Source organism: Mustelus asterias, unplaced genomic scaffold (genome assembly GCF_964213995.1).
Source record: "Mustelus asterias unplaced genomic scaffold, sMusAst1.hap1.1 HAP1_SCAFFOLD_433, whole genome shotgun sequence".
NCBI lineage: Eukaryota > Metazoa > Chordata > Chondrichthyes > Carcharhiniformes > Triakidae > Mustelus > Mustelus asterias.
In genome coordinates, this window is record NW_027590388.1 from 21,130 (window position 1) to 37,889 (window position 16,760).

At 44.8% G+C, this 16,760-nt stretch overlaps 2 protein-coding genes across 5 annotated transcripts; one reads left to right on the forward strand and one right to left on the reverse strand.

The window, feature by feature from the left end:
* Positions 1–411: 411 nt before the first annotated feature.
* Positions 412–7,339, forward strand: LOC144486707 (uncharacterized). 3 transcript variants are annotated; one of them, XM_078204713.1, is made up of 3 exons: positions 438–478; positions 1,864–1,967; positions 5,281–7,339. In XM_078204713.1, the coding sequence occupies exon 3, from the start codon at positions 5,631–5,633 to the stop codon at positions 6,486–6,488; it is 858 nt and encodes a 285-aa protein (XP_078060839.1). In that variant the 5' UTR covers positions 438–478; positions 1,864–1,967; positions 5,281–5,630; the 3' UTR covers positions 6,489–7,339. The 3 variants fall into 3 exon arrangements, with proteins under 3 accessions (XP_078060842.1, XP_078060839.1, XP_078060840.1); XM_078204714.1 differs by lacking the exon at positions 438–478 and adding an exon at positions 1,216–1,311; XM_078204716.1 differs by lacking the exon at positions 1,864–1,967 and having other exon boundaries at positions 412–478.
* Positions 7,340–7,809: 470 nt separating this feature from the next.
* Positions 7,810–14,998, reverse strand: LOC144486708 (uncharacterized). Of its 2 annotated transcripts, XR_013496329.1 has the most exons (3): positions 14,863–14,998; positions 11,621–13,573; positions 7,810–7,957 (listed from the first exon to the last, which is right to left on the reverse strand). XR_013496329.1 is itself a non-coding variant. In XM_078204717.1 (2 exons), exon 2 carries the CDS (start codon positions 13,245–13,247, stop codon positions 12,405–12,407), a length of 843 nt encoding a protein of 280 aa, XP_078060843.1. In that variant the 5' UTR covers positions 13,248–13,573; positions 14,863–14,998; the 3' UTR covers positions 11,153–12,404. The 2 variants fall into 2 exon arrangements, 1 of the variants encoding a protein (XP_078060843.1); XM_078204717.1 differs by lacking the exon at positions 7,810–7,957 and having other exon boundaries at positions 11,153–13,573.
* Between the last annotated feature and the right edge of the window lie 1,762 nt (positions 14,999–16,760).

Here is a 16,760-nt window from a genome sequence, read left to right on the forward strand (position 1 = left end):
ACCAGCTGGGCTGTGGAATTAGTTGGATAGATCTTCCAGAGAGCCAGCAGAGACATAATGGGCCAAATGGTTTCTATTTATGCTGTTTCATTCTCTAAAAGAGTGAATATTCAGTATCAGGGACAGAGAGAAGAACCAGTGACTGCGATTGAACCCAGCCAGAATCAGCACCATAAAGGGAGGAGTGAGAGGGAAACGATGTAAAAGCTTTGAAGTTATTGCATGGTCCTGCAGCAGAACTTTGAGAAATGGAGCACAGCAGATCACCAATTCTCAATATTTCATTAATTTACCTCAAATGCTAACAATGTTATTTTGAATTAACTGTATGAGGTTTCAATGGCGGTTATTACCCAGCATTCGCTGCGGGTGTGAAAGTGCCCTATTCATCCACAGGAGCCCAGTGCGCAGGCGCAGCGCTGTATCTGGCGCAGTGTCACTTTGCTCGGAGCCCTGCGGGAGACACTTTTTTCAACGGGTAAGAATCGGTGGGGCGCAAGGAGGAATGGAACCGGGAGCCGGGGTGGGGAGGGAACAGAGGTTTCATAAACATCTGCTGCAGGCCGCAAGGCCTGAATTAGAGCCTTCCGGTCCCGGGTTTGCAGCTTAGGGGATTTTATCCGGGATCAGGCCCAGTGCCGCAGCCGCCATTTTTGTTCAGCGGGGAGCAGAGCGCATGCGCGACCAGTGGGCGGAGCTTCAGGATTTGGGTGACCAGGAGAGACAATGTTTGAGTCATTGACTGACAGGCCGGGTTCATGGATGCTGCCTTTCCCGGGGGAAGGTGCTGCAGGGGGAATGTGCGGCCATTCGAATAACAGAATAAAAACATGATCAAAATTAGGAGCAGGAGGGGGCATCTAGACCCATCGAGGCTGCTCTGCCATTCAGTAAAGACATGGCTTAACTCAATTTTCCTCCAGCCCCAACCTCTCCATCTCATCACTCCCTGGTCGGTAAAATTGTATATAACACAGCTTTGAATATACTCAATGAGCCGGCCTCTACTGTTCAATGAGGGAGAGAATTTCACAGCTTACTGAACTTCTGAGAGAAGCAATTTCTCCTCATCTCTGTCTTAGATCATTATTTTTAAGTTGTTCTCGCAGTTCCAGATTCCCTGTTGAGGGGTAAACCCTTTCAGCGTTGACTCTGTCAAGCACCTTCAGAATCTCATATGTTTCAGTAAGATCACATCTCATTTATTTAAAATCCAATGAGCATAGATGTACCCTGCCTAACCTTTCCTCATAAAACAGACCCCTTCATGCCCAAAATCAGCGAGTGAACATTGTCTGAATTGCTTCCAATGTAAGTATATTCCATCTTAAGTAATCTTATGCTAGAAAACAGGAGGGGAGAATGTTATGGATTTATATTCGGGACTGACAAATGACTGTTGGGGGTGACACAGTGGTTAGCACTTCTGTCTCATAGCGCCAGAGACACGGTTCAATTCCAGCCTCGGGTGATTGTCTGTATGGAGTTTACACATTCTCCCTCTGTCCATGTGGGTTTCCTCTGGGTGCTCTGGTTTCCTCCCACACTCCAAAGATGTGCAGGTTAGGTTGATCGACAGTGCTAAATTGTGTCTTTGTGTCCCAAGATGAGGGGGAAGGAAAGGGGAGGATTAGTGATGTACGTACATCAGGTTACAGGGATAGGGTCTGAGTAAAGGTGCTCTGTTAGAAACTTGGTGCAGACTAAATGGCCTAAAAGGCCTCCTTCTGCACTGCAGAGATTCTGTGATTTTGGAATCTCCTTGGTTAGAAGAGGATTTTCAAGCAATCTCAAACCCCCAAAAAATGTTATCTCTTAATTTCAAGCCACAATTAACATGACTCTTGTAATCTCCTTTTGCAGGGAGTTAGAATATTTGAAGATTGCAATTTTTCTCTGATTCCAGTGCTTCTGACATCTTTCCAGCCGCAGGTTTTAAATTAGAAAACAGTGAAATTGTTTCAGAAGTGAGTATTATTGAACATTTACCTATAATTTTGAGTTTTTGTGCTGTGCTCTGTTATCTGTGCTCTGGTTCCACGTCTCTGGGGCTGGTGTGACTCCGTTACTGTGGATCTGAATCCATGTCCATCCATTGCTTTGTTTCACCTCTGCCCTCCCTGATCACCTCTCTGTCATTGTCAGTTCAGAGAAGGATCTGCAGGCTGATACCTGGGATGAAGGCGTTGTTTTGTGAGATAAGTTTGGGCCTGTACTGACTGGAGTTTAGAGGTGATCATAGTATTGACATCAGATTGTGAGGTAGTGATTAGTATAGATGAAGAGAGGATGTTTCCAATGTTGGGGATTCTAGAATTAGTCGGCAGATTGTCAAAATAAAGGGTCCCCCATTTCTGATGGCGATGAGGAGAAATGTCTTCCCTCAGAGGGCCGTTAGTCTTTGCAATTCTCTTCCCCAGAGAGCAGTGAAGGCTGCATCATTAAATATACTCAAAACACAGAGATTTTTGATTGAAAAGGGAGTCAAGGGTGACAGGAAGAAAAGTGGAGTTAAGATTACATCAAATCAGCCATGATCTTGATGGGGAGACGATGGCCTTGTGGTATTATTGCTGGACTATTAATCAGAAACTCAGCTAATGTTCTGGGGACCCGGGTTTGAATCCTGCCATAGAATCATAGTAATCCTACAGTACAGAGGGAGGCCATTCAGCCCATCGAGTCTGCACCAACAACAATCCCACCCCATAGCAGCTGGTGGAATTTGAATTCAATAAAAAATATCTGGAATTAAGAAATTACTGATGACCATGAAACCCTTTCGATTGTCGGAAAAACCTATCTGGTTCACTCATGTCCTTCAGGGAATGAAATCTGCCATCCTTAATTGGTCTGGCCTACATGTGACTCCAAAGCCACAACAATGTGGTTGACTCTCAACTGCCCTCCAAGGGCTACTGGGGATGGGTAATAAATGCTGGCCAGCCAGCAACATCCATGTCCCATGAATGAATAAAAAAAATTCAATTGAACAGCTTGGTGGGCTGAATTTCTAACTATTTCTTATGATCTGTCAGGAACATGAAATGGTGAGTGTCGATCAGCATTAATTAGCACCTTCAGGAGAATTGGGTAGTTTATATTATAGAACTCATAGAAACCCTACAGTGCAGAAGGAGGCCATTCGGCCCATCGAGTCTGCACCGACCACAATCCCACCCAGGCCCTACCCCCACATATTTACCCGCTAATCCACGCATCTCAGAACTCTAAGGGGCAATTTTTAACCTGGCCAATCAACCTAACCCGCACATCTTTGGACTGTGGGAGGAAACCGGAGCACCCGGAGGAAACCCACGCAGACACGAGGAGAATGTGCAAACTCCACACAGGCAGTGACCCAAGCCGGGAATCGAACCCAGGTCCCTGGAGCTGTGAAGCAGCAGTGCTAACCACTGTGCTACTGTGCTGCCCCTAAAGTTTAAAGTTTATTTATTAGTCACAAGTAAGGCTTATATTAACACTGCAATTTCTCTTAAAGACATTGACATCCTTTGCTCCCCCAGCTTGACACATTGATTTCTGGCTAAAAAGTCCCTTTCCTAATGTTCACAATTAAAGGGCTGGTTTCCTGAGGAGATGGCTGACATTTAAAAGAACAATAAATTAATATAGGACAGAGATATGCTTAGTGTTGTTATATTGTAGATTTGATATATTATTTATGGTTCTGTAACAAAGTACATTTATTATTATTTCTCGTTTTGTAATGTAACACTGAAGCTATGTTATATATTTTCATTCATCGAGTCATTACAGTGCAGGAGGAGTCCATTCAGTAACTCGAATCCATGCTGACTCTCTGTAGAACAATCCAGTCAGTCCCATTCCCTTTCTATATTCCCTTTCCCCTGCAACTTTATTTCCTTCATGTGCCCATCTAATTTCTGAAATATATTAAAGGGGACAGTAAACTAATATCGGACAGAGACGTGTCTGATGTTTTTTTAATTCATCCTTGGGACACGGGCATTGCCGGCTGGGCCAGCATTTATTGCCCATCCCTAATTCCCCTTGAACTGAATGGCTCGCTCGGCCATTTCGGAGGATGGTTGAGAGTCAACCACATGTAGGCCAGACTGGGTAAGGACGGCAGATTTCCTTCCCTAAAGCACATTAATGAACCAGATGGGTTTTTTGGTCAATCGACAATTGTTTCATGGTCATCAGTCGATTCTTAGTTCTAGATTTTGTTTTTAAATTCAAATTCCACCATCTGCCGTGGCAGGATTCGAACCTGGGTCCCCAGAACATCAGCTAAATTTCTGGATTAATAGTCTAGCGATAATACCACGAGGCTATCAGCTCCCCTGTTATATGGTACAGATTAGATATATTATTTATAGCTCTGTAATAAAATACACTTATTATATCTGGCTGTGTAATTTTGGACTACAGCTGTATTATATATTTCCAACAATCTCTTCCCTCAGAGAATTGTTAGTATCAAGATTTCTCTTCCATAGGGACCAGTGGAGGGATTGAATATATTCAAGGATGAGTTAGACAGTGTTTGAATGACAAGGGAGTCAATAATTATTGGGAACAGGCTGGAAAATGGAGAGAAAGCTCAGGTGAGGAAGGATTTCTTCACTCAAGGATGTGGTGATGTTTTGGATTCTCTACCACAGAGGACTATAGAGCCTCAGTCATCAAAAATTTTCAAGAGAGGGATTGATAGGTTTCTAGATATTGAAGATATCGATGGATGTGGGGGACAGTGTGGGGAAAATAATGCAGAGGTAGATCAACCAATAATCTGAATGAATGGTTGAGCAGACTCGATGGGCCGAATGCTGACTGCAGCTCCTATTTGTTCTGATTTCTGTGCTGGACAGGAAGCAGTGAGCATGGATCTGTCAATCAGCCTCAATCAGCACCTTCAGGAGAATTGGGAGGGTGAATATTAGATACAGCAGAGTGAGAATGGAGGGAGAGTGTGTGGGATGGAGGTTCACAGCTTTTGGGGAATGGGAGAGGAAAGAATGTTCATTAGAATCATAGAATTGCTGCATCTTATCAACCGTCCCTGAGCTTTCACAATGAATCCCACTTCTGAGGACACCCTTATCTCTGACTTGTCCGTACTGCTGGCAGTCTCACAAAGCAGCTGCCTGTGTGCTGATACGGGAGGCCCTGCTCGGCTAGTTTAATGCTTCATGACTGTGTCTCTAATGAATGCTCCATAGAAACTAGAAATGTAGATTTAAATTTGGATCGTATTCTGAATTGCGATGTTTTTTCTAAATTGGCTTACAGGATATTAGACAAGGAGAAATCAGACAGAAATCTCCAACATCACATCGAGATCTGACAGAGTGACTCGACTTCTTGGGACCTGAATATCATCGGCCTTTGAATCTAGCAGGAGAAATGTTTGTTTGGCCTCTTGGCTTCAAAGGATTGTAAACATCGCTGTGACTAGAAATGCAGTGAGATACACACACCCGAGTGAGAGTGTTCCAGTGCACTGAGTGTGGAAAGAGCTTTAACCAGTTACACAGCCTGAAAATACATTGCAGCATTCACAGCGGGGAGAGACTGTACCCGTGTTCTGTGTGAGATTTAACTGATTGTTTAACCTGGAGAGTCACAAGGACACCCGCACCATGGAGAAACCATGGAAATGTGGGGACTGTGGAAAGGGATTCAGATACCCATCTGCACTGGAAATTCATCAACGCAGTCACACTGGGGAGAGACCATTCACCTGCTCTGTGTGTGGGAAGGGATTCAGTCAGTTATCCAGCCTGCAGACACACAATCTCGCTCACACCAATGAGAGACCGTTTAAATGCTCTGACTGTGGGAGCGGATTCAAAAGCTCTCAGGTACTGATGATGCACCAGCGCATTCACACTGAGGAGAGACCGTTCAGCTGCTCTCACTGCTCAAAGAGGTTTAGAACATCATACAACCTGCGGAAACACCAGCGAGTTCACACCGGGGAGAGACCATTCATCTGCTCTGTGTGTGGGAAGGGATTCACTCAGTTATCCACCCTGCGGGAACACAATCTCACTCATACCAATGAGAGACCCTTTAAGTGCTGTGACTGTGGAAGTGGTTTTAAAAGCTCTCAGGATCTGGTGTCCCACCAGCGCATTCACACTGAGGAGAGACCGTTCAGCTGCTCTCACTGCACAAAGTGGTTTAGAAAAGCATACAACCTGCGGATACACCAGCGAGTTCACAACGGGGAGAAACCGTTCACCTGCTCCAATTGTGGGAAAGGATTCAATCAGTCTTCCAACTTGCTGAAACACCAGCGAGTTCACACTGGGGAGAGACTGTTCACCTGTTCCAATTGTGGGAAGGGATTCACTCAGTCATCCCATCTGCTGACGCACCAGCGCGTTCACACTGGGGAGAGGCCGTTCACCTGCTCTGTGTGTGGGAAGAGATTCACTCATTCATCGAACCTGCGCAGGCACAATCTCACTCACACCAAAGAGAGACCGTTTTAAATGTTCTGACTGTGGGAGCGGATTCAAAAGCTCTGGAGAACTGGTGTCCCACCAGCGAGTTCACACTGGGGAGAGACCGTTCACCTGCTCTGTGTGTGGGAAAGGATTCACTCAGTCATCCAGCCTGCAGAAACACAAAGGCACTCACTCCAAGGAGACTCCCTTTAAATGCTCTGCCTGAGAGGCCGGCTTCAGAAGCTCTCAGGAACTGATGATCCCCGAGCACATTCACACCGGGGAGAGGCCGTTCAGCTGCTCTCACTGTTCAAGGAGGTTTAGAATATCATCAACACTGCTGAAACACCAGTGAGTTCACACCGGGGAGAAACCATTCACCTGCTCGGTGTGTGCGAAAGGATTTACTCGGTTATCCAGCCTGCCCAGACACAACATCATCACACCCAGGAGAGACCCTTTAAATGTGGGCGTGGCTTCAAAAGCTCTCGGGAACGAATGTCCCACCAGTGAGTTCACACCAGGCAGAGGCTGGTCACCTGCTCTGACTGGGAAGGGATTCACTCAGTCAGCAAACTTGGTGAAACACCAGTGAGTTCACAAGTGATGACAGTTCTGGGATTATTCTTGTGAATCTTTCTTGCCCCTTCTCCAGTGTCTCTATTTCCTTTTTCTAAATGGAGATCACAAATAGAACGTAGAACAGCATAGCACAGGAACAGACCCTTCAGCCCACCATGTTGTGTCGAACATGATGCCAAATTAAACTATTTCTTTCTGCCTGCCCTTAGTCCATATTCCTCTATTCCTTGCATATTCATGTGCTTATTTAAAACCCCCTTAAACGCCCCTATCGTATCTGCCTCCACCACCACTCCTAGCAGCGTGTTCCAGACACTTACCACTCTCTGTAAAAAAAACTTGCCCCTCACATCTCCTTTGAACTTTCTTGAATCCCAAGATCTCTCTGTACATTAACTGGATACTTATCCTTAATATTTGATCTTCCAAAGTGCAGCACCTCTCACTTGTCTGGATTAAAATCCATCTGCCATTTCTCCGCTCATATCTGCAGCTGATCTACATCCCACTGTATCCTTTGACAACCTTCTACACTATCTACAACTCCATCTAGTTTTGTGTCGTCTGCAAGCTTACTAACCCACCCATCCACATTTTCATCCAAGTCATTGATATATATCACAAACAGCGCAGGTCCCAGTACAGATCCCTGCAGAACACCACTAGTCACGGACCTCTAGCCAGAAAAACACCCTCCATCACTACTCTCTGACTTCTATGGGCAAGTCAATTCTGAATCCAAGCGGCCAAGTCACCGTGAATCCCATGCATCTTAATCTTCTGGATGAGCCGACCATGAGGGACCTTGTCGAAAGCCTCACTAAAATCCATGTTCACAACATCCACTGCTCTACCCTCATCGATCACCTTCATCACCTCCTCGATAAAATCGATCAAGTCAGTAAGATGTTGACGGTGCTCCCACTGCAGTCCTGTGATGAAAATATAGACTGGTTGGTGAAATGTAGATAACAGGTAGAATTGATATCTAATGAGGACTTTATACTTCAGAATTGAATAAAGGGCTCATTGTTACTAACGGGGAAAGAAGGGTTAAAACCCTTACCCAGAACCCTTTTCACACACACGTGGACATCTCTGAATCTGACGCACACCAAATGGAACGTTACACAAGGGACTGGAATTCACTGGAATTTCTCAACAACCTTTCAATAGAAATGTCCTGGTACCGACTGTGACAAAGGACACAACAGACAGCAAGAACCAGGAGGAACCTTTAACCCAGAGAATGTTAATAACCTTGTTCAGGACACCGGTGCCAGGCACAGGAGGATCCCAGGAAAAACGGAACATTTAATTTCTGTCTGTTTCACAATTCTAAATAACTAATTCTTTAACATAGGAATGTTTAAAAACAGCATTGTGATATTCCAAGGTCAGTGTGTCTGGGAAAGGGGCACACTGATGTGTTTTTATTTTAAACAGGAGGATCCATTGAAAAGCAGCTCTGGACGATACGAGCACCTCCTGACCTACTTTCAATTCATTTCAAATCACCCATCACTTTCCGTGGAATATTCTTTATTCTTCCCTGGGATGTGGACACTGCTGGCAAAGCCCCAGCACACGTTGCTCAGCTCCTAATTGCCCTTGAATGGAGTGACTTGCTCAGCCATTTCAGAGGGACAGTTAAGAGTCACCCACATCGCTGTGTGGGTCTGGATTCACATGTCGGCCAGACCGGGTAAGGATGGCAGATTTCCCTCCCTAATAGGGGGTATTAATCGGGTGAACTGGACGGGTTTTTACAACAGTCGATAGTTTCATGGTCACCGTTTCTGACACTAACTTTATATAATTCCAGATTGATTCACTGAATTCAAATCCCACCAGCTGCCTGTCCCCAGATCCTTTGCTGGGTCTCTGCATTACTCGGCCAGAGACATTCCCACTATCCCAACACCTCCCCCTGAATGGAATATTCCACACAACCCCTTAGTTAAACAGGAAGGAGAAAAGAGAGAGGCTTTGACCTTTGGCTGACCTCATCACCAACTACAGAAACCTTAAAGCTGACCATTCTGTAAAAGTTTATAAACTTTATTTTTATAAAACACAGAGTAAGAAACAGGTGAAAAGTAACGATGGACATTCTGACTGACATCAGAAACATTGATTGACCGGATAAACACTCACTACATCACAGAGCGATCCTCAACCATTAAAGAATTGACCCACAATAAGGAATGAGAGAGCCTTATAAAAAGGGGCAGGAGTTTACACAGAGGGGTGACACCCACAGCTGCTCAGGATGATGGAATTCAGTTCAGGAAGGGGATAAAGTGAGAAGCTTTTGTGATTCAAGACAGAAGTATTGAACAATCTGGAATCAGTGCTTCTCGAGCTTGCTGACTCGCCGAACACTTCAATTAATCTCATCATAAAAACCCCCAGTGTAAATAACATGGATTTGACTCACAAATGTTGAAACGTTGGCTTAGAGACACAAGTTTCGACTTCCCTTTCTGTCTCTATTGCTCGTGTCAATGACAGCCAGGCGACGGAGCTGAGGGCTGAATTTAGCTGAGAATAACGGGGCCTGCGCCCCAGTTGGGAAACTGCACTGTTAGAGAGATGGGAAGGTACTGGAGTGGGAAATGGGCCTCCAACCAATCAGGACATGGGAGGGGGTGACCGAGGCTGATGGTGGGGTGACCCCCGGGGTTCAGTGTCCCTGTGTCCAAAGCGGGGAGTCACAGGAACAGGGTACAGAGGAGCTGAAGAGAAACCATTTGTGTCCAGAACATTGTGAACATCCTTTTACTCTGGTTGTCTTTGATCCTCAAGTCATTTTCTGTTTGTTTTAACCATGTTCTGTTTCATTAATAAACTTTTATCAGTAAAAATATTTGATTTTTCTGGACATTTCCTGCAGAGATTGATGCACTTTAGGGAAAGTGGGTGAGGGGTTGGCAGGCTCTTTAACATGCTGGGCTTTCAAGAGAGCTGTTAAACATGCTCTCTCTCTGACCCCTCACTCAACTTCACTCCGTTATTTTCCAGTTCTGTTCTGGTCCCGCCTGGGGTAACATCTACTCGATCTTTTCTTCTCCTGAAGGAGCACCGTGAGTTCTAGGTTACTCGTACATAAGGACAGATGCTTCAAGCAACAGATCAAGCATGGATGTAAAAGATTCTCCAGCTCTCTCTTTACCCCTATCCAAGTTGTGGACAGTTCTTACTCTGTGTTATTTCCCCCAAGCCCTTAATTGTCCCAATCTAGAATATTATCCATTTTACTGTAATTTTCCTCACTTTCTGTCCCTGTGCAGTGTGTTTAATTGGATCCTGATTGTTTTGAACTCAGTTTCTCTCTGGAGTGTGTGTCAATGCCTTGATGATGTCACAATGTTGTCTCAATGCCCTGGCCACATGAACCATTTCATCTCCTGCTGTGTCTCAAGTAGCTGTGTGTGTTTGGGACCCGCTCTTCACTCCATCTCACCATGAATTTAGGCTTGTTATTTTTCACATGTAACAAATCACATCTGTACACTCACTCCGGTATCCCAAAATCATGTCACACATTCTTAACTCTCAGATGTGCTGACGAAAAGATCAAAGTGAGTGTCTGTCTTTCTTATCTCCCCGTTATTGTCTGATATTTCATGCAATGACCGGGCTTTCAAATGTAGATTTCTTTAAAACAAAGTTCATGGATGGCGGAGTGTGTCGCAGACCAAGTATTATGCTGGCCTTCACTGATTTACAACTCCACTAATACAAAGTACAATATGGCGGCACGGTGGCGCAGTGGTTAGCACTGCTGCCTCACAGCACCAGGGATCCAGGTTTGATTCCTGGCTTGGGTTACTGTCTGTGTGGAGTTTGCACATTCTCCCCGTGTCTGCATGAGTTTCCTCCGGATGCTCCGGTTTCCTCCTGCAGTCCAAAGCTGTGTGGGTTAGGTTGATTGGCTGTGCTAAATTGACCCTAGTTTCTGGGGGATTAGCAGGGTAAATATGTGGGGTTACGGATATAGGCTGGGATTGTTGTCAGTGCAGGCTTGATGGGCCAAATGGCCTCCTTCTGTGCTATCGGGATTCTATTCTATGAATATAATGAAGCAATATAATGGGCGTCTTGTTGATTTTCAGCCTGGGCTAATACAGTGACCTGGAGTTTTATGACCCTTTTGGAATTGTTGGGTGGAGCCTGATTGAAAGGTCAGTGCTCTCTTTGGACATTTTTTTTAAACAGGAGAAAGATTTTAGTTTTCTTTCGTAACAAGCTCTTTGGACTGCAGACTGGGAAGTCAAAGTTTGAATTCAACATTTAAAGGACTAATTCACAACAGGTGTTAAAAAGCTGCCAAATCCAGCATCATGTGAGCATACCTGCTTTCTGGGCAAAGCCTAGAACGGGGTGTATGTTTGAAGGGATTATTTGATTTGCAACTGTATACTTAGCTGTACTGGTTGATACAAGATCATGGTTGCTTTTTATTGCAATTGGTAAAAGTTATGCTAATTTTTCTTCTTATACTTTCACTGTGTTCTTAAATACACTTTGTTTGATAAAAGCTTCCTAGTGGCTCACTTGAATCGTACCTGGAGTGAAATATTTATGCTCACCCATGCCAAAATCAAAGTGCAAAACTTCTGGCTCCGCTGACTTTGTAAAACACTTTGGAGTTTCTGACCTGGGTCATAACACGTTTAACCACGCTCAAGGTGAGTTATTCAAATTCCTTTATTGTCCAGGACAATATCTTCACAGTATCTTTAAAACAGAAATTAAACATTCCCATTTGATTTCAGGTATTAACATATTCTGTTAGTTTGTTCTTTATTGTCGATGTCAGGCTGAGGTTGTTCCCCTTGGAGCAAAGGAGGTTGAGGGGAGATTTGATAGAGGTGGACAAGATTCTGACAGGTTTAGATAAGGTGGACAAAGAAAAGCTGTTCCCATTAGCTGATGGGACAAGGACGAGGGGGGACACAGATTTAAGGTTTTGGGTCAGAGATGCGGTGGGGGGATATGAGGAAAAATATTTTGATGCAGCGAATGGTAATGACCTGGAACTCGCTGCCTACGAGGGTGGAGGAAGTGGAGACAATAAACAATTACAAAGGAAATTGGATGGGCATTTGGGGCGTTTCAAACAGAAATGCTGACTAAATATCTCTGAACTTCCTCACACCCTGTCACTCTGTGATCCTTGTGAAATTTAAAACAAGGTATTCACAACAAGACTCAAAGAGCATCAGCCCACTGGAGGCAAAGTCGTGAGACCGGCCAGTCCAGCAGAAAGAAACCCTCCGACCCTCCCCATTGACCAACTGTGAGAATGAACAAAATGCAGTCCTGGGTGTAATTGAGAGCAGAAACAATAACAGCAGAATTTAATCCCCATATTCACTTGTGAACTTGTTGGTGTTTCAGCAGGGTGGATGAATCACAGAATCCCTTCCCACACTGAGAGCAGATGAACAGTCTCTCCCCGGTGTGAACTCGCTGGTGTGATTGCAGGGTGGATAACCGAGTGAATCTCTTCCCACACACGGGGCAGGTGAACGGCCTCTCTCCAGAGTGAACTCGCTGGTGTCTCCGCAGATTAGATAACTGAGTGAATCCCTTTCCACACTGAGAGCAGGTGAATGGCTTCTCCCCAGTGTGAACTCGCTGGTGTGTCTGCAGGTTTGATAAATGAATGAATCCCTTCCCACACTGAAAGCAACTGTATGGCCTCTCCCCAGTGTGATTGCGCTGGTGTGTCTGCAGGCTGTACAATTGAGTGAATCCCTTCCCACACTGAGAGCAGGTGAATGGTCTCTCCCCAGTGTGAACTCGCTGGTGTGCCCGCAGCTGAGATAACTGAGTGAATCTTTTCCCACATGCAGAGCAGCCGAATGGCCTCTCTCCTGTGTGAACTCGCTGGTGTTTCTGTAGGTTGGATGACTTACTGAATCCCTTCCCACACTGAGAGCAGGTGAATGGCCTCTCCCCAGTGTGAACTCGCTGGTGTGTCTGCAGGCTTGATATCTGAGTAAATCCCTTCCCACACTGACAGCAGGTGAATGCACTCTCACCAGTGTGAACTTGCTGGTGTCTCTGCAGAGTGGATGAATCAATGAATCCCTTCCCACACACCCAGCAGGTGAACGGCCTCTCCCCAGTGTGGCTGTGCCGATGAGCTTCCAGTAGAGAGGGCGCTTTGTATCTCTTCCCACAGTCCTCACATTTCCATGGTTTTTCCATATTTTCAGTCTCCTTGTATCATTTGAAACCTTGTCCACACAGAGAACACGGTATGGTCTCTCCCTGCTGTGAATGCTGCAATGTATTTTCAGGCTGTGTCACTGGTTAAAGCTCTTTCCACTGTCAGTGCACTGGAACACTCTCACTCAGGTGTGTGTTTGTGTCCCGGTGTTTTTCCAGTCACACTGCTGCTTAAAATCTTGCAGTCAAACATTTCTCCTTCCCATTCAGAGGCTGAGGATATTTAGTTTCCAAGGAATCGAGTGACTCTGTCAGATCGAGATGTGATCGTTAAGATTTATCGGTGTGATTCCTCTTCTAATATCCTGTAAAAACAATTTACAAAATTCATCACAGTCAGTACAGGATAGAAATTCAGAACAGACAATTCTAGTTTCTGTGGAACATTCTTTCCACTCTCATTCCCCAAAAGCTGTAAATCTCCATCCCACACACTCTCCCTCCATTCTCACTCTGCTGTATCTAATATTCACCCTCCCAATTCTCCTGAAGGTGCTGATTGAGGCTGATTGACAGATCCATGCTCACTGCTTCCTGTCCTGGACACACACAGCTGAAAATCTCCATGCAGACTGCCAGTCTAACAGAAATATAGCGACATTCTCGACTAAAAATGTTTCAAATGGATTGATTCGGTTAGTGAAGATACAGGGGGGTTGTGACTGATGATATTGAACTTGCTGCCAACGTGGGTGATCATAGAGTTTTACAGCATGGAAAGAGGCCCTTCGGCCCATGGTGTTTGTGCCGGCCATCAAGCACCGTTCTATTCTAATCCCATTTTCTACACTTGGTGCGTAACCTTACGTGCTATGGCATTTCAAGAGCTTACCTAAATTCTTCTTAAATGTTATGATGATTCCCACCTCTACCACCCTTTCATGCAGTGAGTTCCAGATTCCCACCACCATCTGAGTGAAAAAGCTTTCCCTCACATCTTCTATAATCCTCCTGCCCCTGAACTTAAATCCAGGCTCCTGGTTATTGACCTCTCTACTAAAGAGAAAAGTTCCTTTCTATCCCCCCTATCTGTGCCCCTCAGAATTTTATACATCTCAATGTTAGGCTGGATAACTTGGGGTTGTTCTCCTTGGAGCAAAGTAGATTGATTGAGGTGTACAAGGGTACATGGAGGTGTCAAAGTTTTCATGCTCTGTTTACACGTGTACAAGCTCTGACTATGGGTTATCCAGTCTCAAAACGTTGGTTCTATTCTCTCTCCACGGATGATGTCAGATCTGCTGAGATTTTCCAGCATTTATTGTTTTTATTTCCCTTTCAATTTCCTTCTCTGTCAGCGCTCTGCCTCATCAATAAGACATTGGGACTCAGAGGGTTGATGCAGTTTGATGGACAAGTTGTCTCCATTCTGAACACTGGGGAACAAGCGCCTCCCGCTGATTGACAACATTGCCCTCTACAAACATGTCGGCCGCACATGCGCACTGCTGCATATTGCCCCAATAAAGATGGCGAACGTTAACCCGAAACGAACATGAGGAGCTGCAGCCCCGCTCGGTACAAACTGGGTCCGGGAGGCTCTCTTCCGCATTTTGCGACTCTCACAACATGCTTACACAGCGTTTCCACCCACCTGGACGATCCATTGCTCTCTCCGTACCGCCAATCACCTCGAACAGATTTCCGGCCCAAAATAAATGTTTTCCATCGCCATTACTCACACTCGAGTCAAAGTTGGCCCCGCCCCTCGTTCGCTCCTATTGGTTGGAGGACCGACCGCTCCAGATCGGTCCTCCAGCACTGCCCCCTCTTCCCATTGGTCCGCGCTGCCGTCAATCAGCCGGACATTGTGACGGTGACTTGCTGTTTGTCCAATAATAATAGTGAGAGAGTCTCAGTGTAACAATGACACACACAGGCTCCAATACAATCAGAGTGGGGATGGAGCACAGAGACAACACAGCAAAGCACTGACTTACTCTGAGTGTAACAAATACAATGTTTGTTCAAATAATAAGTCATGTTGCAGTATGTTAGTGAACACAGCATTAGATCCAATGTAATGATAATACAGTCAGTATCTAGTGCACCAGAACCAAAGTTTCGGCTTCATTTGATAGTGTGAGTGAGTCATGGTCTATTGATATAATGTATTTAAATTCCGGTGTGTGTTACTCTGCCCCACTGTCATTATCAGACAATAACCTATCTGTTATTCCAATTCTGCTGTATTTTACAACTGCAGCTCCTGGGGCTGATTGGAGTCTGGTATAAAAATCACAAAGGTCGGTTTCAGTGTCTCTGAGGTCATTTTAACTGCAGATAATCTGACATTAAGGGAGACAAGAGGCCCAACAAACATTTGATTAAAATAGGAGGACAAAGTGTAAGGGAACAATGATATTTTAAGGTGTCTGTGTTATAGTGAGTGTCACTGGGAGGTGAGTGATAAAATACAAGTGGAAACATCATGACAGAGACACATGTGACTGACTCGGCCTGACTGAGAGCTGTTATACTCGAGGCGAGAATAATGAGGACATGGGAAACTCCAGGGATTTCTGATATCTGAGGTGTGTCCGTTAGAGGAACTGAAAATAATCAGTTCCTCCTCATGGTTATCACCAGTTCGCAAGTTACACAGACACACAGGAAAGAGATCTGATGCTCATCAAACACAATATTTTAATCTTCTGTTTGAGACACATTATGACCGAAAAGATCAAACATTAAAACCTTAGGAGAGAAACATTCAGAATGTCACAAAGATGAGTGAACTGTCCAATTAATCCCATTCACCATAACTCTGCCAATTTACCTTCTGCAAGTATTTATCCAATTCCCTTTGAAAGCTATTATTAAACCTGCTTCTAGCACGTGTCAATTTGTGCATTCCAGATCATATCAAGTTATTGTGCAAAAAATTCTCCTTATCACCCCCTTCAGTTCTGTTGTCAATTATATTAAATCTCTGTGTCCTCTGCTTACAGACCCTCCTGCACCGAGGAAATTGATTCTCTCCATCGACAAACCCTCCTGCTCCTGCGAGATAATTTCTCTCCATTGACACTATCATAAATCATTTGTCATTTTAAACACCTCTATTAAATCTCCCCATCACATTCCCTAATCTAAGATGGATAACGCATGTTTTTCCTGCCCTGAAGAATTACATGGACTCAAAATGTTAACTCTCTGAACAGATGCCGCCGGACCTGCCGGGTTTTTCTGCTTTTCTCCCTGTTTTTCCCTCTATAATCAATCAGAAACTCTTCATGATTTTGAACATCTTGATCAAATAGGAACACACAGAGCCTGAGAGAGATACAGAGGAAAGGAGAGACAGAAAGACTGAGAGAAAAATTGAGAAAGATTTTAAAAAGCAGAAAGATGACGCAATCAAAGATAAAAGCTGAGAAACAGAGGAAACAAGCAATACAGAGAGAATGATATAGAATTTAAGGGAGCAGGCTATCAGTTCCCAGCTATGGGGAGCAGAGTCGGCATCTCCACATCAGAGCAGAGGGAACT